The following is a 22,443-nucleotide window of genomic DNA, read 5'->3' as shown; positions in this document are numbered from 1 at the left end:
TGGTCGAAATTTCCGGAGCCCTACACTACGGCGTCTCTCATAGCCTTAGTCGCTTTGGGTCGTTAAACCCCATAAACCAAACCAAACCAAACCGTTCACCATTATCAGTGCTAACGCATGCAACCTAAACCTCTCTCTCTCATCCCCCCAATTACCTATAAGCGCGAGTCAGGCGTCCGCTGACCCAGGAAGCCAATTATATGCACTTCCTTTCCTTAAAATGATCGGATTATCAACCTTTGCCAACGCCAATAACACAACGAACGCTGGCGGCCTATGGCTTCAGTGCGGCGTTTCTGGCACAAAGTTGTCAATGCCTGCAGCCCGCATCTCTCTGATCCCCCCTCGTACCTATAAGCGTGATTCAGGCGTCCACTGACCCAGGGAGCCGCTTCCTTTCCTTAAAATTGCACAAAGTTATCTATGCCAAAGCATGCAGCGCACATCTCTCACTCCCGCCGCGTAGCTTAAAGTACGACTGAAGGGTCTTCTGTTCAAAGAGGGCAGTTATGCGCCTTTCCTTTGCTTTCCATGTTCCCGCTTCATTGGTTTTGCAGCTGAAAACATGATTTAGGTGTGCACTGCTGGTTACAACGGCGACAGCGTTGGCAATGTCGACGCCGCTAAACGAAGAAACGGGCGCCAAAGAGCTGCGCTCTAAAAAAAAAAAAGACCCTACCACTGTGGCACCGCCACCTTGGCGGCATGCTGGATGTTGGTGCCACTCGAACGCCTCTTAGGGGACGCGTCTGTTGACGCCTAACGATATGTCCCACATGTAAAGTTTGCCCTGGTTGGAGGTCTCCATTGACGACAGCTGCTCCAGGGCCAGGATAATGTCGGCCAGCCAATGGTCGCAGTCACTTGCCGCAGAGATATTAGGACTGGATCTGCATGGGGGCCTTGCTCTTCTCTGCGACAATTAATCAGTTCTAAGCCTCTAGCAATGTAGGCTGTAGTCGAAACCGATCACACAACACTGCACCACTCCCTGGTCAGTGTAATGAATCAACCTGAGAGCCGCCAGGGTATTGGGCACTACAAATGCCTTGCATCCCCGAAAAAACAAAATTTAGCAGCCTACAGCAATAGTCACACCAAATAAAGCTAACTTACATGCAACCTTAAAAGGCCACCGCAGATAAACCGCCACGTTGCACGATTAAGGGGTGATCTCTATGATATTTCAATCCTGACTAAATTTTCGTTAAAAAGCACTAAGCTTGAATCCCCTGGTACCTTAAACGAAATGGAAGAATCTACCTTAGTTCACAATTTGCTCAGCTTGACCTTACAGCCCATTCTGAAGGAAACTTTGTTGAGAAGTTTGCCAGCTAGAAGTTGAGGCTAAATTGAAACGAGCAGATTTATTTGTGTGTCCTGTTATTCAGTCTGGATGCGCGTCGAACATACCCTGTTGACTTCAGTCTGTTAGCCTTCGTGAAGGCTGATCCAAAAGCATCTGCTCTAAATAGCATTGTGCAGGATGACAGCAGAAATGCGAAATGAGAAGATACCTTGCCTACTGCTTTGATTAGTCAGAAATCTCCGTTCTGTCTTCCGGAAGCCTGTCCACTACACTTGTGAGGTAGCCATAAGGACTTGATAGCTTGAGTGCAATTTTAAATTTCACGCCTTGTTTTATCGTCAGGGCAGGATTATCCATAGCTAAGCAGAAAGCTTTTGTACTCCTGCGTGAGGCGAAGCTGTTACAACGCTGCGCCCGTTACTCACGTCCCGACTGTTCTTGCATAATTTCGATCTTTACGCTCCTACAGAACTTCACACAGACGCCAGGGGTACTGATGTTGATTTCACTCAGCGCAAACCACGTCGTTGCTTACGCCAGCCGCGCACTCACGAAAGCCGAGACTAATTATTAGTTCACAAAACAAGAACGTTTGCGGCATGTTTGTGGGATGACAATCTTTCTCCCTTATTTATGTGGGCGTCCATTTTATGTTATCACAGCTCAACATGCTTGCTGCTGGTGGCCTTCTCTCGAAGATGCTTCCCGCTGCCTCGATCTTAGGGCTTTGTTTACAAGAGTGCGAGATTCGTTTCATTCATTACTCCGGTCATACGCACCCAGATGCTGTCGCCCTATCTCGCTTCCATGTATTCCCTGATGCTGATCTACGTCTGTATCCGGCTCGACTCCTTCTCTTGACACCGTTCATAAGGCTTCTCAGCAGTGCAAGGATCCCTGGGTTGTTTCAAATTTGGAGTTCTTAGCGAACCGCTTGTTATGACTCAAGCCCATCAATTTTTCTTACCTGTTAAGCTGCTTTACCATCTGAACTATCTACCGGGTAGTCGCAAATGGCTTCTAGTGATTTCACGGCATTTTCGCTCCATCATTTGCGTCGGTTATCAATGCTACGGGATAAGCGCCCATCCCGGCCTACTGAAAATGTTTACCAGCCTGCGGCCGGGATACTACTGGCGGGCATGTACAGTTTCGTCCGCCAGTACGTACGACCGCTGTTGTCTCGAAATTCAGCGCCCAACGAACCAACCACCGCACGCTCCTTCTGCTATGCAGCCTTTACTTTGTCTAGCCCTGCCATTCAACAGCGTTGGAATCGTCCTTTATGGTTCACTTCCCAGCACTTCTGCACAGAACAGCTGTACCATTGCCACCACCTATAATCTGACGCGCTTTGCGGGATCTCTGTCGTTGACAGCCTCGACGGCACATGACGTCGCTGGTTTCATACTCCAGAATATAATTCTACGCCATAGGAGCTTCCCAAGAGTTGCTTAGCGGTTGGGGTCGCGTCTTCTTCTCCGACGCCTTGGAAGACTTTCTTCAGGAGCGTCATATCGTTCGCTACACAACGCTTTCGTACCATCTACAGACGTACGGCATGAAAGAGCGCTTTAATGAGACCCTCGGCAACATGATGGACAAGTATTTTCATCCCATCACTCAAACTGGGACCACTTTTACAATACGCAACATCCACTTACAACTCTCACGTAAGCCTATGCCGGATTACCGCGGTATTTTCTGCTGTAGAGCCATGGGCCTTCGTACATAATGAGCACCATGCTCTCTGATCGACCCGATGCATCCGGATTTACAATCCTTTCCCAAGCTGCAACGTATTCCGAAGAATTCCGTCAAATCGCCCGTAAATTTGCAGCTCACGACCAGCACAGTCAGAAAAGAACCTGTGCCACTTCTGCCCATCTACAGCCTTCTTATCGTCCCGACTGCCTTGTTTGGCATTGGGTGCCGTTCTCTACCTCAGGCGTGTGACCACATACCAGGTCCCCTATCGCGTCCTTGAGCAAACCTACGGAGTCACCTCGTCGAAGCCCCTCACGTCCTCGTCAGATCCCCGTTGCCGTTGCCATGAAACTGTCCACTCTGGCGGCCTGAAACCCTACTACGAAACTGCTATAGTCTGATGTCCTTATGCCACCAAGATGGCGCCTCTAAATCCCGGGCAATTTTAGGAATGATAGATGGAGCTTTAAGCACCAGAGGCCAGCGCCAATGGAAGGCATATTCACGAGGGTGAAGCTGACAAAGCTAAATCTTGCTCTCAGAAGCGCTGATCTACGGAGAACATTCAAATAACGACTATGGCCGTACACATCAGTTGCCTCTCTTGTCTCTACTTACGGATAGAAGACCGTGAAATGCTCAGGACGATGACGACGCTGTACTGCGCGCTTTGAGCTGTACGGCTGCCCCAGTCGGCTTTTCGTTGCAAAGAATACTGAATCTTCGCTCTGGTTGCTGCTTCGAGATCGTCTCGAGAAATTCACACTATCCACATCACCAACGCCACATAGTCCTGTCCCCGCCGCGGTGGCTCAGTGGTGACGGCGCTCGGCTGCTGACCCGAAAGACGCGGGTTCGATCCCGGCCGCGGCGGCTGAATTTCGATGGAGGCGAAATTCTAGAGGCCCGTGTGCTATGCGATGTCAGTGCACGTTAAAGAACCCCAGGTGGTCGAAATTTCCGGAGCCCTTCATTACGGCGTCCCTCATAGCCTGAGTTGCTTCGGGACGTTAAACCCAATAAACCAACCAAACCAACATAGTCCTGTCCCACTGTAGCGAATGGGGCTGACGCGTCCCCGACTGCTGAAGGGGATCGCTTTCGCGTGCAGGTTCGAAGAAGAAAACAACCGAATTAAACAAAAAATTGGAGGCTTATCAAGGTTAAGCCCAGTTGATGCGAAGCATGTTAAGCAGCTGCCTCAGTGTGGATGGGGCTAAGTAACGGAGACGTGGTTTTAGGTTAATCGTCGTACTTTATTCTTTGCAGCCCGACAAACACACTCTTATGGTCCGTAAATGCATGACTGTTGGTTTGCACGTCACTTCTTGACCGCATACACGCCCGGCGCAAAGACGCTGGCGCGGTTGCGGGCACAGAGACTGACGAGCCGGCGGGCGCGCGCCGCTTCATCCCTGGCGTGACGTCACATATCACGTGATGCAGCGATGGTGGCGCCGCCGCCGCGTAGCGCGCGACGGCGCGAACCGAAGCGTGGAGGCCTCCGCCGGGCGACGTCCGACGGCGCGATATGAGGCCCCATCTGCAGCCGGTGTGACGTCATCACGTGACGTCACATCACGTGATCTCACTTCAAGGTCAATGGTGGCCACCGCCGGGCGTCGCGGGAAGGCCCGAAACCTAAGTTAATATGCTTCGCATAACAAAATGAAGCCGTGTTTATACTTTAAAGGAAAGGAGCCAATAAAATAAACGATAACACGAGGAAAACACACTAGAAACGCGTACAACACTACGGATAAAAAAGAGAGTTCACCGGATACAAAGCGTCCCAGGTGGAGCCAGAATGCCTTGCAGGTAGCGAGGCGCGGGTTGTCGACTTGCGATGCGTCGCTGGCGTTGCGTCCAGGGAAGCGGTGGTAGAGAACTAGGCGCAGAAGAACGGAGATGGACATGGGAGACGCTGAGGAACTCCTGTCAGCCGCCCTCAAGAACTGCGCAGCTGCAGCAGGAAAACCGTAGCCAGGTCCTGTCGACGGCGTTCCAAAACAACATAGGCTTGTGCAGCCTATCGAAGGAAGCCTTGGCAGCAAAGTGGCGATCGAAGTAGGCCTGCGTCGTTGATTCAAGCGAAGTCCACGGCAGCACAGACCCGAAGTCTGACGACTGCCACCTCCACGCTTGAATGACGCTCAATAGTCTTGCGTCGATGATCGATGGGAAGTCACTGGCAGTTCGAAACCAACGTCCGACAGCTGCCACTTTCACGCTTGTATGACCAGACTTGTACTGCGTAGTCTTCCTCAACACCTCGGTTGTCTGACACGGCAGCCTTCCGCTCCTCGTGCCTGCCTCGCGCACACCATAGGCACGCGCACACGCGCAACGCGGGGCTGGCACGCACGGCGCTCTGCTGTCCTACACACCACTGCCGACACGCAGCGTTCCGAAAATTCCTCGACAGTGTGGTGTGCACATCACACCCACCCAGGCGAACCAGGAACATTTTGCGGGACAAAAGACGGTGATGCGTACGATAGGCTCGTACTTCGTGAAGTAACAGCACGTGTGACATTCCAAACCGTCGGGGGTCAGTCACAAAGCAACCTAATTTGTTTCTGTCTGCCGGTCCTGCTGAAGCGAGGAGAACTGAGCCAACACACACCACCTCCGGGCCAACCTTATTTATTGACGCTCCGCCTGAAGTCGGAACTGCGGGTGCCGCTCACCGCTGGCTTGTGTGAGGAGTCGGTCTAGTTCGTCCTACAGGTGCCTTGCTCCTGGCTGCTCAGGCGGGGTGGTGCTCAGCACTGTGACGGTCCAGCAGTCCGGCGACCGCTGACTTGGGGCTTCGAGCTTGACACGATCGGTTCTCCTAGTCGTCGTGGCTGGCATTGCTAAGACAGGTAGAGACCTCAGCTACTTGGCCGTCTCGGCTGGCGATCAGTTGGCTATGGTCCCCTGAGGTCTGGCTTCGCCGACTATAGACTAGCGCGATCATGCCTCTGTTCACTTCACCCTCTCTGCTTGTTTTATTTCTGTTGTCTTTTCTGCAGCCGCTGTGTCTCTATGGGGATTTCCTTTCTTTGTGCCGAAGTCGTCCTCGCCCAACCGTTTTTCGCCGTCGCTGCTCATGCAGCCGACTTAGAGCGCCCATGAAATTCTCAAAAAGCCGCGGCCATTACGACATGACGGCCGATGACCTTGTTGGGGATGCGTCAAAGGGGATGAGGTGTCCCTCAGAGGGCAACGCTTCCCTGAAGCCAGTGTCCCGCCTCCTCTGCTGGGAGCTTGCCAGGTGCCAGCCGCCGGCTGCCGCGCCACCTCGAGCCGTTACGCAGTCTGTCGTGCCCGCTGCTAGTAAGGCCGCCTGCTGGCGCGCACGCGCGCACTCACAAACGCACAAACATGCTTGTCTGCACTCCAGGGGAGGGGAGGGGGCACCGCACAACACGCCGCAGGGAAGTCTGTGGTTGAGTTGGGCTCCTCGCACGGTCTGTTATCTTTAACCCTCTGGCTACTTTGCACATCTGTCCTCTTTTGCGCCCGCATTCCACACAATGACCTTCGCAGACGTGTGCAGGGCGGTAATTTTGAAGACAGGCACAATGTATGCGACATTATTCGGCAGAGTGAGTTGTTTTGCTCAATGCCTAGGCCTCCCGTGTACAGCCCTTCACACAAACATAACCCATGGAATGCGACGCTGATGATCGCCAATGTGATCTTTCGTCTGACCGACACCGCGCGGGTGGGGTTTGAAACGCACGAAGATGATTTCAAATCTTGGAACGGCAACACGCGAGACTCCGCGGCCTGTTCGGCAAACCTACCGGAGGTCAAGTCGCCGCCAAGATGAGTGTCTCGTCGCGGGATTAAAATCTCCCAGCCTTACATTGACTTTAATCAGGGCGTCCTTGCCATGTGCAGGAAGGTTGATAGATATGTTGAAGCGAGGTAAAGTTGGCCACTTAAAGATATTGCCGACGACGCCTTTATGCACCTGCTCTATGAAGATTGTTGTACTTTCTCGTCTGTTCTCGATGTGCGCGTGCGCTTCGAGCAGGGAAAACACGGGCGCATTTGCTAACATTGCGATCGGCTGGCAAAAATTGCTGTTTGTCTTTATGTCAACATTAAAGTCCCCCACTACTAACATCGGTGTGGATCGATGGACGGTTAATGCGAGTTGCAGGAAGTGCACGACGTCTTTCGTGAGTGCGGTAGGGGCGAAGTAGGCAGCTACTACCAGCAAGCCGTTGGGCAACTTTGCGGCGCACAGTTCGCCAACTTCATGTGACGTGCCAAACATTTCGACTGGTATTGCAGAGAGACCTGTGCGCAAGTAGATAGCGACTCCCGCCGCTCTGTTGTGGTCTCTGCGAGCACCACAGCAGTATAGGAAATCTATGATTTCGAGAGGCTCTTCGGGATCCATCCAGGTTTCAGCAAAGCAAAGTACAGAGGAATGGCGCAGAATGTGATCGTGGTGCACGTCCTTGGCATGTGCGGCAAGGGAGCGTACGTTAAGAATGTGGTTGTGAATGATGAATCAAGTGCTGCCAGCGAATGACGCGTCCATTGGCTGTCTGCGTGTGTTACTGATGTGTGGTTAACATGTTAAGCTTCGCCTGTAAGAGTGGAACGCGACAGCGTCTTGCAACGCTGCCAGGGAGTCCACAGAACGCCATCGCCAATTCGGCTGTACGCCTTGCTGGACGGTAAATTTATTTTTTGAGGAAAAGAAATGTATCTCTCTCGCATATCTGGGTGGACACCTGCACCTCGCCGTAAGGGAAAGGGGGAAGATGGGAGTGAACGAAGACGCCGTATTAGCTAGACGCGCCTTTGTTCATTCCAAACCATTCAGCTGGCATTACGGAGCGGCTAGCGTGCTCGTATCGCACTCCGGAGAACCTGGTTCGATTCCCCAACTCGACCAATTTCGTTCTCGGTTTTATTGATTTATGCGGTCTAACTAGAAAGGTTAATTAGGCTATTTCATATTTATATTATTGTATTTCTATCCATCGTGTTCTGTCATTAACCTGTCAATTGTTGGAACTGTCTAGGATGTTCGACACAACGTATATGAAACGAGCAACGTCTTACTGAGTGGGGAAGTGCGTGGTGGTGGAGGGAATGCGGCTTCGTACTTATCTGTTTTTTTCAGCAGCGTCTTTTTCCGCGGACGCTGTTGTCGCTGCGGCGCGCGTCTTTGTTTTCTTTTCTTCTGACCTCTTCATTCCCCTCTATATTAATTAGGCTAATTGATTAATTAAGCAATTAACTAAACTCACTCCAACTTAGTTGCAGCATCACTATACGATCCCTTTGATTGGTTGCATGGTTACTAGCCAAAGTACAATTGGCCCCATTTGAAATTCGCGCACTGTGACGTCACGAGCATTTCGACCAATTGAAAAGCGTGACATTGGGGGCGGAGCTGGTTACGAGGCCGACGCCGACGCCGACGACGACGCGAAACCCAGGAACGGACGCCAAAGAGCTGCGCTCTAAAACGGTTGCCAGCTCCTCGTGCGATGACCTATCGATTCTGCGGCAGCCTCCCCACCAGGCTACCTTGATCCGCATTGCGCGTCGTGAACTGAGGGCAATGATCACCGCTGTCACCACTTTGCAACTTCCAGCAACATCCTGGCCCTTATCCACGCTGTCGTCTGCCAGGAGGTTGCGAACATCGCCGTGCCTGCTAGCCACGTCGCGGATTATGTTTCCTCCAGCCCAGACCCTCCATGGATCGTGATCGCGGCTTCCATTTACAGTACCAGCTTCTTTCCTCGGTGCCGGTACCGCAATCAGACTGAATGCCGTTGGCCGCACGATCGGCCTATCTGTATTACAAGCTCACGTTTCGGGCACATGTCCCTTCATTACCGGAGATTTTGGTACCCGCAACCCCATTCCCAGTCCTTCGGCGGCCGCCACAGCCACTACACCCGGTGTCGTTACTCATCTCGTACACATGCGCCTCTTGGCGAGCGCAATTTGCCATCTCGTGTGTGCAGCCGCTTTCCGTTCCCGCAAGTTCGCGGATCCCATTTCCCTTTGAAAAGCGGCAACTTATCTCCGTCCAGCAGCGGCCACCTATCAGGAAACTAGGTCATTCGCCTCCAAAGGGGACGCTGCATCATTCACCCGTACTGAATTTTTTAGAGCGCAGCTCTTTGGCGTCCGTTCCTGGGTTTCGTGTCGTCGTCGGCGTCGGCCTCGTAACCAGCTCCGCCCCCAATGTCACGCTTTTCAATTGGTCGAAATGCTCGTGACGTCACAGTGCGCGAATTTCAAATGGGGCCAATTGTACTTTGGCTAGTAACCATGCAACCAATCAAAGGGATCGTATAGTGATGCTGCAACTAAGTTGGACTGAGTTTAGTTAATTGCTTAATTAATCAATTAGCCTAATTAATATAGAGGAGAATAAAGAGGTCAGAAGAAAAGAAAAGAAAGACGCGCGCCGCAGCGACAACAGCGTCCGCGGAAGGAGACGCTGCTGGAAAAAACAGATAAGTACGAAGCCGCGTTCCCTCCACCACCAAGCACTTCCCCACTCAGTAAGACGTTGCTCGTTTCATATACGTTGTGTCGAACATCCTAGACAGTTCCAACAATTGACAGGTTAATGACAGAACACGATGGATAAAAATGCAATAATATAAATATGAAATAGCCTAATTAACCTTTCTAGTTAGACCGCATAAATCAATAAAACCGAGAACGAAATTGGTCGAGTTGGGGAATCGAACCAGGGTCTCCGGAGTGCGATACGAGCACGCTAGCCACTCCGTAATGCCAGCTGAATGGTTTGGAATGAACAAAGGCGCGTCTAGCTAATACGGCGTCTTCGTTCACTCCCATCTTCCCCCTTTCCCTTACGGCGAGGTGCAGGTGTCCACCCAGATATGGGAGAGAGATACATTTCCTTTCCTCAAAAAATAAATTTACCGTCCAGCAAGGCGTACAGCCGAATTGGCGATGGCGTTCTGTGGACTCCCTGGCAGCGTTGCAAGACGCTGTCGCGTTCCACTCTTACAGGCGAAGCTTAACATGTTAACCACACATCAGTAACACACGCAGACAGCCAATGGACGCGTTATTCGCTGGCAGCACTTGATTCATCATTCACAACCACATTCTTAACGTACGTTCCCTTGCCGCACATGCCAAGGACGTACACCACGATCACATTCTGCGCCATTCCTCTGTACTTTGCTTTGCTGAAACCTGGACGGATCCCGAAGAGCCTCTCGAAATCATAGATTTCCTATACTGCTGTGGTGCTCGCAGAGACCACAACAGAGCGGCGGGAGTCGCTATCTACTTGCGCACAGGTCTCTCTGCAATACCAGTCGAAATGTTTGGCACGTCACATGAAGTTGCCGAACTGTGCGCCGCAAAGTTGCCCAACGGCTTGCTGGTAGTAGCTGCCTACTTCGCCCCTACCGCACTCACGAAAGACGTCGTGCACTTCCTGCAACTCGCATTAACCGTCCATCGATCCACACCGATGTTAGTAGTGGGGGACTTTAATGTTGACATAAAGACAAACAGCAATTTCCTAACACTTATGCGGGAGAACATCCCGTTCCTCTCGCTCGTAACGCGTCCCACGGCTGTGACAACCTCGCGAGGCACTTGTATATATCTCGTCTTTGAGAATCAAGCATTGGTGTACCAATTCGAACATATATCACTCTATTTCTCCGACCACAAAGCTTCCTTCATGACTGTCAAGAACTGTTAGTGGAGTCTTTGTTAAAGGAATACATGTGAAAAATAAAAAAAAATTCTGTGATAGCGCATACATGTGTTGCTCGATTTCGTTGCCTCAATCTATCGAAAAGGTGAAACAGCTTATTTGCTGCGCTCAAATTTCGCATTAGGAAGTAACGTAATCGTCGGTAAATTTATTTTTTCTTCTGCTCTTCTAATGAATTAGCTTTAAGCGATAACACATTCAGTAATATTCTAAATTGATCAACACCACAAAATATATACATTTAAAAAAATCCCCTGTGCCTCTTGGTTTCTGTGGCTGTTGGCTTCTATCATATTTATAACGAGCCTCTCCCCCCTTCCTTGTTTGCATAATTACTAATTGCAGGTCATCTTAGGTGAAACCATATTAATACAGTCTCCTATAGCGGCCGCGCAGAAGTAATTGCTAATGCCACATTAATCTCAAAAATTGCAGGTTATCTTAGGTGATATCCTAGAAATACAGTCTTGTACAGCAGCCGAACAGAAAGAATTGTTTACGCCTCCATAACATTACTAATTGCAGGTCATCTTAGGTGAAACCATATTAATACAGTCTCCTACAGCGGCCGCGCAGAAATAATTGCTAATGCCACATTAATGTCAAAATTGCAGGTCATCTTAGGTGAAATCCTAGGAATACAGTCTTGTACAGCAGCCGCGCAGAAAGAAAATCTTACAGCTCCCTAACATTAGTAATTGCAGATCATCTTAGGTGAAACCACATTAATACAGTCTCCTACAGCGGCCGCGCAGACATAATTGCTAATGCCACATTAATCTCAAAAATTGCAGCTCATCTTAGGTCAAATCCTAGGAATAGTCTTGTACAGCAGCCGGACAGAAAGAATTATTTACACCTCCCTAACATTACTAATTGCAGGTCATCTTAGGTGAAACCATATTAATACAGTCTCCTACAGCGGCCGCTGAGAAATAATTGCTAATGCCACATTAATCTGAAATATTGCACGTCATCTTAGCAGAAATCCTAGGAATACAGTCTTGTACAGCAGCCGCACAGAAGGAATTGTTTACACCTCCGTAACATTACTAATTGCAGGTCATCTTAGGTGAAACCATAGAAATACAGTCTCCCACAGCGGCCGCGCAGAAATAATTGCTAATGCCACATTAATCTGAAAAATTGCAGGTCATCTTAAGGGGAATCCTAGGAATACAGTCTTGTACAGCAGCCGCACAGAAAGAATTGTTTACGCTACCTTAATCTTAATAATTGCAAGTCATCTTGGGTAAAACGCTGCGAACACATTCTCCTACAGCAGCCATGCCAAAATAATTGCTAACACCACATTAATCTGAAAAATTGCAGGTCATCTTAGGTGAAATCCTAGGAATAGTCTTGTACAGCTGCCACGCAGAAAGAATTGTTTACACCATCCTAATCTTAATAATTGCAGGTCAACTTGAATGAAATCCTATAAATACAATCAAGTACCGAAGCCGCGCAGAAAGAATTGTTTACACCACCGTAATCTTAATAATTGCAGGCCAACTTAAATGAAATCCTAGAAATGCAGTCAAGTACCGAAGCCGCGCAGAAAGAATTGCTAACACCACATTAATCTGAAGAATTGCAGGTCATCTTAGTTGAAATCTTAGGAATACAGTCTCCTGCAGCAGCCGCGCAGAAAGAATTGTTTACGCACCCTTAACATTACTAATTGCAGGTCATCTTAGGTGAAATCATAGGAATACAGTTTCGTACAGCAGCCGCGCAGAAAGAATCGTTTACACCGCCCTAATCTCAATAATTGCAGGTCAACTTAAATGCAGGGTGTCGAACCGGAACCGAACCTGAACCCGAAATCGGAACCGAGCGCGAATTTTCAACCGGAACCGGAGCCGAACCGAACCCATATTTTTTTCGCCATCTTGGAACTGAACCCGAACCGCAACGATTCAATGGAACCGCTCCGAACCGGTTCGGGACTCTGTTCAGCCCGACATTTTTTTCAACCCGGCACATTTTTTTTTCAGAGAACAAGAGATAGTCTTTAGAAGAACGTCAATTTGGGCTAGCTGGTGCATTATTTGAGACAGAAGTGGTAATAGCGCTGCAATAAGACGTACACAAGAAAGACTGACAAAGGATATGCGCTAACTTCATGTGATTTTAAGCCAGCAAATATATGAAGAATTCAAGGCATATGCGCAAAAAAAAACACCGATACAACAGGCATCAACAAAACCGTTCAAGATATGATATCTCATTCTTGAAAAGGCGAACCGAGGTATCACTCACGCAATCTAATCACCTCTTCCTAATGTGGAATGCTTCCAAACGCTCCGTCGCCTTCGTATCTCCACTCCTGCTCAGAATCTTTATCTCCCGAAGCCGTGGCTCACACTTCTTGCATTGCTGGCATCTTTTTTGCCCTGGCCCTTGTTCTGCCGCACGATTACACACGAAGCACTCAGCGCAATGTTGCGAAAGATGTGCACCTCCTAGATTTGTTAGCGATCTTGCGTGCTCAGCCGCGCGGTCATTAACGCACCGCCCCGTTTTGCCCACATAGGCTTTTCCGCAGGTCAGTGATATTTCATACACCCCACCTGTGCAGCACTTCGCGTACTGCTTGCCATGCTTTTTGTTGCAGGAGCTCTTTTTATCGCTCCCAATGCGCGCGCATAGCTGGCCAAGCTTTCGTGGGGCAGAAAACACGACCGGCACGCCATGTCGCTTTGCCAACTTTCTTCACATTGTGCGCGACCCTGTGCACATAAGGCACCACTTCTGGTCTCACGGACTGTTTGTTCGGCTCAGTCGACATGTGAAACATCGCACACTTGACTTTTCTTAGGAGGGCTTCAGCAACTGCTGTGATAACCGTGCATTCGGGAACCCCGCCGAAACCAACCGATGAACTTGCGTACCAAAACTCGTCTGCATAGCATGGTGACACGACTTCACTAGAGGCGACTCAAGGCAGAGGCGAGCAATGGCGCGTTTTACAGTTTTTGAATGTGCTGATGTGTAAGGCAACAGCTCCTTCTGGGCTCGAGGGGAAACGCCAACAAACATGATCCTCGCCCAGGGTAATATTAAGATCTAAAAACTGTAAGCACCCCCCTTTGGGTAGCTTATAAGTGAACACCAACCCCCTCCCCTGTTTTTGGAAGTTGGCTAAAAGTGTGCTTACAGAATCCGTGTAGGTCAAGTTTTTTTGTTTTTTAAGAACAACTAGAAAATCTTCAACATACCTAAATACTTTTAGTACTCCCTTCCCTGTTAAACTTAGTTCTAGGGCGCGGTCAATAAATGCTAGAAAAATGTTAGTAAGAACTGGAGCTACGCAGGATCTTATGCAAATCCCTTGTCTTTGGCGGTAAAATTTGTTGTCAAATGAGACAAACGTCACACTAAGATAAATTTCAAGCAACTTGATAAAATCACAAATTGACACGCCTGAGGTGTTCTGGAATCCAACAGCACCGCTACTTTCTATGGCTTCCCTCACGGAAGTGAACAAGGCATCGTGGGGCACCGAATAAAACAAGTCTTCTACATCTACTGAAAAAACATAAACAATAGAGGCATTTTTCTCCAGAATCCTAACAACATCTTTTGAACTTTTTGTAGCAAAAGGATCATGAACACTAAGTGAGCTCAGATGCTTCTGTAAGAATTTGCTAAGAACCACCTGCCACGTACCATTCTCACTGACCACAGTTCTAAAAGGTACCGACGGTTTGTGCGTTTTTGCTGTAAAATATACAGAAAAAGTATTGAATTTACTGTTACTGATGTCGTTTGCCAGCCTACCTAACTCTAAGTCCTCAGACAACAAGATCGCTTTCCCTTTTACCCTCGTTGCGCTAGCTTTCAAAGGAACAAAGTTCTTGGCAATGGCTTCACCTGCTCTTGTTCGGAACTCTCCTTCGGGGAGCACCACGAAGCCACCATCCTTGTCGGCTTGGAGAAGGCGGAGGCTGTGCTGTCTGAAGTAGGACACTACTTTTGCCATGGGATCCTTGCCTGGTCCAGTAGAGGAGCGACTTGTAGATCTGGTCAGTGCATCCACACCATCAAGGAGACACGTTTCCTTGTTTTCTTCTGCAGTCTTTCCTGCGATGCGTCTGTTTAGAGCGAGGAACTCATGTGCTTGAACCCGTGGTTCATAGCTGAACTTCGGGCCATGGTTCAACGTGTTTCTTACGTCGCTGGGAAGCTCTACTTCCCCGATGACAGTCACACCTTTTCCCGTTGGCTTCTTAGTCTTCTGTGAGGCAGTAGACTGGAACACTTCGTTCAGAGTGTGAGCCCACCAAAACTCTGTCAATCTTCCTATAAGGCGATGAATCGCACGAAGATTCTTCGCCGCCAGCCACCCCGGATCTACGTTGTAACTTAGAGCCCGCACATGGTCTTCATATCTTCTAATTTGTCTCCACAGCTCTGTTTTCAGAAACTTTCAAATGCGCTTCAGTTGCCCTACGGGTGGTCGTAAATACCCAAACAGTGCAGCCACATCCACTGGAACGAGACCCTTTCGAAGGCAAAACGATATATATCTTGCACGGCATGTTGATGCTACGATGAGAAACACAATAAGATCTTAATATTACCCTGGGCGAGGATCATGTTTGTTGGCGTTATTCCCCTCGAGCCCAGAAGGAGCTTTTGCCTTACACATCAGCACATTGAAAAACTGTAAAACGCGCCATTGCTCGCCTCTGCCTTGAGTCGGCTCTCGTGAAGTCGTGTCACCATGCTATGCAGACGAGTTTTGATACGCAAGTTGATCGGTTTGTTTGGCGGGGTTCCCATGCACGGTTATCACAGCAGTTGCTGAAGCCCTCCTAAGAAAAGTCAAGTGTGCGATGTTTCACATGTCGACTGAGCCGAACAAACAGTCCTTGAGACCAGAAGTGGTGCCTTATGGGCACAGGGTCGCGCACAATGTGAAGAAATTGGCAAAGCGATATGGCGTGCCGGTCGTGTTTTCTGCCCCACGAAAGCTTGGCCAGCTATGCGCGCGCATTGGGAGCGATAAAAAGAGCTCCTGCAACAAAAAGCATGGCAAGCAGTACGCGAAGTGCTGCACAGGTGGGGTGTATGAAATATCACTGACCTGCGGAAAAGCCTATGTGGGCAAAACGGGGCGGTGCGTTAATGACCGCGCGGCTGAGCACGCAAGATCGCTAACAATTCTAGGAGGTGCACATCTTTCGCAATATTGCGCTGAGTGCTTCGTGTGTAATCGTGCCGCAGAACATGGGCCGGGGCAAAAGAGATGCCAGCAATGCAAGAAGTGTGAGCCACGGCTTCGGGAGATAAAGATTCTAGGCAGGAGTGGAGTTACGAAGGCGAGGGAGCTTTTGGAAGCATTCCACATTAGGAAGAGGGGATTAGATTTCGTGAGTGATACCTCGGTTCGCCTTTTCAAGAATGAGATATCATATCTTGAACGGTTTTGTTGATGCCTGTTGTATCGGTGTTTTTTTTTTTGCGCATGCCTTGAATTTTCAATATATTTGCTGGCTTTGCAGTAAATAAAATCAGATGAAGTTAGCGCATGTCCTGTGTCAGTCTTTCTTGTGTACGTCTTATTGCAGCGCTATTACCAGTTCTGCCTTAAAGAAATAGTCTAGAGCGTAGGTTTACCCATCCGAAGCTTTCTGCGCTAGAAAGTGCCAAAATGGCACCCAGCATATGCGACCACAGAATTGAATGTAGTGTGGTGTCTGGGAAGAAACCTAACTGACGCTTCTGTATTGTACTGGCACCAATTCTAACGCATTTATTTATTTATTTATTTATTTATTTATTTATTTATTTATTTATTTATTCCCAGGGCCGAAGCATTACAGAGTGGAGTGAGTAGTAAGTAATCAGAAATATACAAGAACATTGGTACAGCAGAATTAGGTTATAAAATCGCTAACAACATTTTTAAGTAACTCGGTAGTTTATAACGCATGCGATGGAAGCTGGAGGGTGGTTATATTCCTTAGCTGTCTTGGGGATAAATGAGGAAAAATGAAGTATGGTGCGACTGCTCGGCACTTCAACCTTGAACGATGGTCGCTGAGGGAAGCAATATATGAAGGCGACCGAAGTAGCGTGTTTCTGAGATGAGGGTTATAAAAGGAGATTTTGTGAAACAGACGTAAAAATAAACATATACAGATATACACACATAAACAGACATTGTAGGTCAGGTAGATATGAAATCTTGAGTTATTACTTCTCTCCCTTTATATATTTGTGTATGGTTGTAATCAAATTGTTAGCACTGACATAACTCGATAAAGGTCTGTAGACGACAATTTTTTGCTCGCGTGTTTCCGCCTTTCAAACGATGCTTTCGACATTTGTGCTCATGGAGCACCCCGTGGTATTCGCTACGACCAACAAATAAATTATATTTGAGTTCCTTCTTCACGCTGTTCTGGTTTTATCAACAGAGCGACGGCTCTGACATGTACTTGAGTTCAGGTTACATTAGGCACGTAAAAAACGGCAATATAGCTGCAATATAGTTTTGAGCTTGGGCTCGACACCGCGTCAGCCATGCGCAACTTACCGGTCCTGATTGTGCAGGGTGCTTTCATCTGTGCCATCGCTTGCTGGCCGGCCATCTACCGCGAGGCTGGTCTTAGAGCATCGCTGCCGCCCGTTCTTGGTTCACTGCCGCCTTCGCTGTTTTTGGATGCCACCGACACTTTCATCTGGCAAAATCCATCGTCGACAACGGACCACGTCACAGCCAGCCCGGTATATAACGGCGACAGAGCTGCGCGCGGAATTGGGCTCGACACCGCGTCAGCCATGCACAACTTACCGGTCCTGATTGTGCAGGGTGCTTTCATCTGTGGCGTCGCTTGCTGGCCGGCCATCTACCGCGAGGCTGGTCTTAGAGCATCGCTGCCGCCCGTTCTTGGTTCACTGCCGCCTTCGCTGTTGTTGGATGCCACCGACACTTTCATCTGGCAACATCCATCGTCGACAACGGACCACGTCACAGCCAGCCCGGTATATAACGGCGACAGAGCTGCGCGCGGAATTGGGCTCGACACCGCGTAAGCCATGCACAACTTACCGGTCCTGATTGTGCAGGTTAGTTACCTCAACGGTGCTACTTGTGCCAAGAGTGGTGATTACTGTCTGCTAGCGGTGTCGTGCCCAACAGAGTTCCGCGCCAAAGTGAAGCGTTTTCTACTCCCAGTGTCGCGATGTTGGTCACTTGCCCTGTCCTTGTTGATCTTAATTGCCGGAGACGTTGAATCAAACCCAGGTCCTTCTCCTGAGGACCTGGTTTCCTCGATTTTGGAAACTATGCAGAGGCTCGAGTCTGGTCAAACAGAAATATTGAACGAGCTTAAAAGTGTTAAAGAAAAACAGGATGCTACAGATGTGATGATTTAACAGCTTTCTGACAGAGTTACAGCACTGGAGGCCAAAGCTGTACCACTTAGCCAACCTGACGCCAGCACTCTCGATCCCGGTCTGCATAACATTACTGAAAAACTGGTCCAAATTACAGAGAGGTGTATTGATGCTGAAAACAGGCTTCGGCGGTCCAATTTGTTGTTCTTTGGGCTCACAGACGATGAGAACGAAAGCTGGGACGATTCGGAACAGAAAATAATTACCTTCTGCCACGAAAAACTGGGAATTACTGTCACAAACTCCCAGTTTGAGCGTGTACATCGGTTGGGAAGGTTCGCTGTCGACAAGCATAGGCCCATTATCACGAAACTAACTTTTTTCAAGGACAAACAGCGGATTCTTTCGTCAGCGTATAAGCTAAAAGGCTCGAATCATTCAATTCGAGAGGATTTTTCTTTGCCAACCAGGCAAGCACGGCAAAAGCTACTCGAGTTCGCCAAGCTCCAGGATAAGAAGGGCAAACTGGTCGTCGATAAGCTGCGCATTGGCAAAAATACCTACGTATATGATAGCGCGACCAATTCTGTCATTCTATCAACCAGATAGCTCAGCAACAGCCATCCCACTAAGGCTCTGCCTGGGTCTTGTGGCTCCAGTCCACAGTTATCGTTATCATTTACTAACATCCGAAGCCTACTGCCTAAGCGTGAAGAGGTGTGTGTTCTTTTCTGGATGATTCTGACGATGATATTGTGGCACTAACAGAAACTTGGTTGCACCCTGATGTAGCGGATAGCGAAATTTTTCCCAGTAAAGATAACTACAACGTATACCGCTGTGATCGCTCCGGTAGAAAAGGTGGTGGTGTCCTTATCGCCATCAAAAAAGGATTAAATTCATTCCTCCTTAACACCGGGTCTTCACTTGAAATAGTCTGGGCTGCTTGTACTTTGGCATCGGTGAAGGGACTAGTTGGTGTTTGCTACCGTCCGCCTGATTCAGATCATTCATTCGTTTCTAAACTCCATAGCAGTATTACTTCAGCTATGCAAACATGCCCAACTGAACTCATTTACCTTGTTGGTGATTTCAATTTTCCGCAGATAGATTGGTCACATTTGTCGTCATCTTGCCGCGCCTCAACAGAACTTATCAACATTATGTTAGATTTTAATTTCTTTCAGGTGATTAACCAACCTACTCGCGGTTCAAACATTTTAGATTTAGCTTTCTGCAATGCGCCCGAAACGATTAACGAAGTATTACTCCGTGACGGTTTTAGTGACCATAAGCTCATTCATCTACAACTTAATGTCCCATTAGCGTTTCAAGGTCTTACATCCAGGAAAATTCGCGATTACAATAGAGCTAATTATAGAGATATGAATATTGCACTGAACGATTTTTTTATTCAAACGTTCTTGCCCTCATTTGCGGACAGGTCCGTCGATCAGAACTGGGTACTTTATAAGATCTTGATGTCCAATCTAGTTTACAAATATGTTCCTTGGTTTCAATTTCAAACGACAAATCTAATCCATGGTTCACTAGATCTCTCCGTCGTCATCGAAACAAAAAAAAAGCGTTTGTACAGAAAGGCTCGGTTGGTATCTACATCGGATGCTTGGAAAAAATACAACGATTGTCTGAAATCTTACTGTTCGGCCCTCCGGGCATCAAAGAAAAAATATTTTTCCCATGACCTACCCGCCCTCCTAAAATCTAATCCCAAAAAGTTCTGGCGCGTGATATCTCCCGACAGTACTAACAACCAATTTCCATTATGCAGCGACGATCACGTGCAGCTTTCGGAGAGTGAATGTCCCCAAGCATTTAACAAATACTTTGCGTCAGTGTTCAATCGGGAAGATCATTCCAACATACCCATTGTTCCTGATCATGATTACCAATTCATGGCCCCTATTACCATTAACGCTGAAGGTATCGCTCGTCTCATTGCAAATCTTAAGGTTTCCTCATCAGCAGGTGTTGACAACATAAATTCTAAAATATTGAAAAACACTGTATCGATCTCCAGTGAAATTCTATGCCTCATCTATCAGCAATCATTATCATCCGGTTTACTTCCTACAGATTGGAAAATTGCTAAGATCGTTCCGGTGTTCAAAAGTGGAAACAGAAATTCACCGGAAAACTACCGCCCCATTTCGCTAACCTGCATTTGCTGTAAATTACTCGAGCATGTTATCGCTTCCCACATTTACTGCCATCTGGAACTTAATTCTTTCTTTTTTCCTAATCAGCACGGCTTCCGGAAAGGTTTTTCTTGTGACACCCAAATGCTAGAATTTACGACTGACTTGCATTTCAACATGGATGCTAACCTTCAAACTGATTGTATCTTTTTAGATTTTGCTAAAGCCTTCGACCATGTTGCACATTCCCGCTTGTTCTCAAAATTGTCTGCTCTGTGCCTAGATTCTTTAACACTGTCATGTCTACGTAACTTTCTTTCATTTCGCCAGCAGTTCACTACAGTTAACAATTTCACCTCCCCACTCAGTGATGTAGAGTCTGGCGTACCCCAAGGCAGTGTTCTTGGCCCCTTATTGTTTCTAATATACATTAACGACTTGCCAACAGACATATCTTCTTCTATACGACTCTTTGCTGACGACTGCATCATTTACCGTCCCATTAATTCTATGCATGATCACCTTGCCTTCCAAACTGACCTGAACTTAATTTCAAATTGGTGTAGTAAATGGCAAATGATGCTCAACTCATCGAAATGCAAGGTCATCTCTTTCACCCGCAAGCGTACTAATTCTAATTTCTCGTACTCCATTGAAGGTACCGCAGTGTCTCGGGCATCATCTTATATGTATCTAGGTATTCACCTCACGGATAATCTTTCATGGGCCACACACATTCAATCCATCTGTGCCAAAGCTTCAAGATCACTTGGGTACCCGCGCCGGAACTTGCGAAACGCCCCTAATAACGTGAGAAAAGTCGCTTACTTAACAATCGTGCGTCCTCAACTAGAATTTACCTCACCTATGTGGTACCCTTATCAAAATTACCTGATCAACATGCTTGAATCCGTACAAAATAGAGCCGCTCGTTTCATCACACAAAAGTACCACCCCCAGTCCAGTATCACTAAGATTAAACTTGATATCTCCCTCGAACCATTACAAATTCGTTGCTCCATCGCTCTTTTATGCTTACTTCATAAATATCGTCATAGCACCAGGCCATCTCCCTTGGCCCTCGAAGAGCCTTCACGCATTTCACGCCGCCTACATAATCAGTATAGCATTAAACGCATTTACGGAAGAACCTTAGCATTCAATTCATCTGCACTTCCACGTGCCATTATTCTTTGGAATGATCTTCCCAACTGTATCGCATCTATCGGCAACCACCAATCATTTCAAGACCAACTGCACAAACATTTTCTTTAACGACATAGTGTCTTCTTTCAGGTTGTTCTGTGTCCTTGGTTCCCTTTTCTTCTCGTTGGTATTTTACAAAGTTTTGGTTTCTTGTGCAATTTCAACCATTTGTATGTTTTTTATGGCTACTGCTTTTTCTTTTGATGTGTATTGGGCACATACAATGCATTCTTGCTACTAATTTAATTTTTGTTGCTCGCGGTGATGTATTTTAGTTACGTTTTGCCCTGTATATTTATAATTGTGTTTAATTTTTGCATTGTATCACGCGTTGCTTTTAATTTATTCTTCCTACTTGCTTAATCTATTGTTTTTGCCCCCCTTACTCAATGCCCTTCTGGGCGCTGTAAGGTATTTTGAATAAATATGTAGTTTGTTGTAATACTAGCCTATGATGCACGCTGGTTTAAGTGCAGTAGTGACTCAAAACAACGTGTAAGCGTTTATATTACAGTTTTTCCGCGCCTTGGGTGCCCTTAAGTTCAACTACACGTTATAGTATCGTTCGGTTGATGAAACCGAGGCCTAAACAACATGGGAAAATAAATTCTTTTCTGAATTATTCAGCGGCCGTAGGCGAATACCACACGGTGATACAGTTATTCTATTATCTAGTGCATCATTTGAAAGAATAAAACACGCAATAAAATTAGGTGCCCGTAGTACTTTAAACACCTGTTGAGAATACCTTCTCGTTTTTTGCGTCATTTACCACACATTTATGAAACATTAGCGCAACGACCCATTAACGTTGTGGTGATAGATTTTGAGGAAAGGAAATGGCGCAGTAATAGTCTCAATTCTCGATGGACACCTTAACCGTGCCGTTAGGGAAGGGAGGAAGGTGGTAGTCAAAGAAGAAAGAGAGAGTAGGGTGCCGTAGTGGAGAGCTCCGGAATAATTTGGAC

General features: G+C 47.7%; 1 protein-coding gene across 1 annotated transcript; it reads right to left on the bottom strand.

The window, feature by feature from the left end:
• Positions 1-736: 736 nt before the first annotated feature.
• On the bottom strand, positions 737-17,620 carry LOC149334825 (uncharacterized). Its single transcript, XM_089553677.1, has 3 exons — positions 17,566-17,620; positions 13,982-15,023; positions 737-890 (listed from the first exon to the last, which is right to left on the bottom strand). Exons 1-3 carry the CDS (start codon positions 17,618-17,620, stop codon positions 737-739), a joined length of 1,251 nt encoding a protein of 416 aa, XP_089409803.1.
• Between the last annotated feature and the right edge of the window lie 4,823 nt (positions 17,621-22,443).

Source organism: Amblyomma mixtum, chromosome 7 (assembly GCF_055824585.1).
Source record: "Amblyomma mixtum isolate Tamu chromosome 7, ASM5582458v1, whole genome shotgun sequence".
NCBI classification, from domain to species: domain Eukaryota; kingdom Metazoa; phylum Arthropoda; class Arachnida; order Ixodida; family Ixodidae; genus Amblyomma; species Amblyomma mixtum.
Note: the sequence above shows the minus strand (reverse complement) of the source record. Positions and strands in the feature narration are given on the sequence as shown.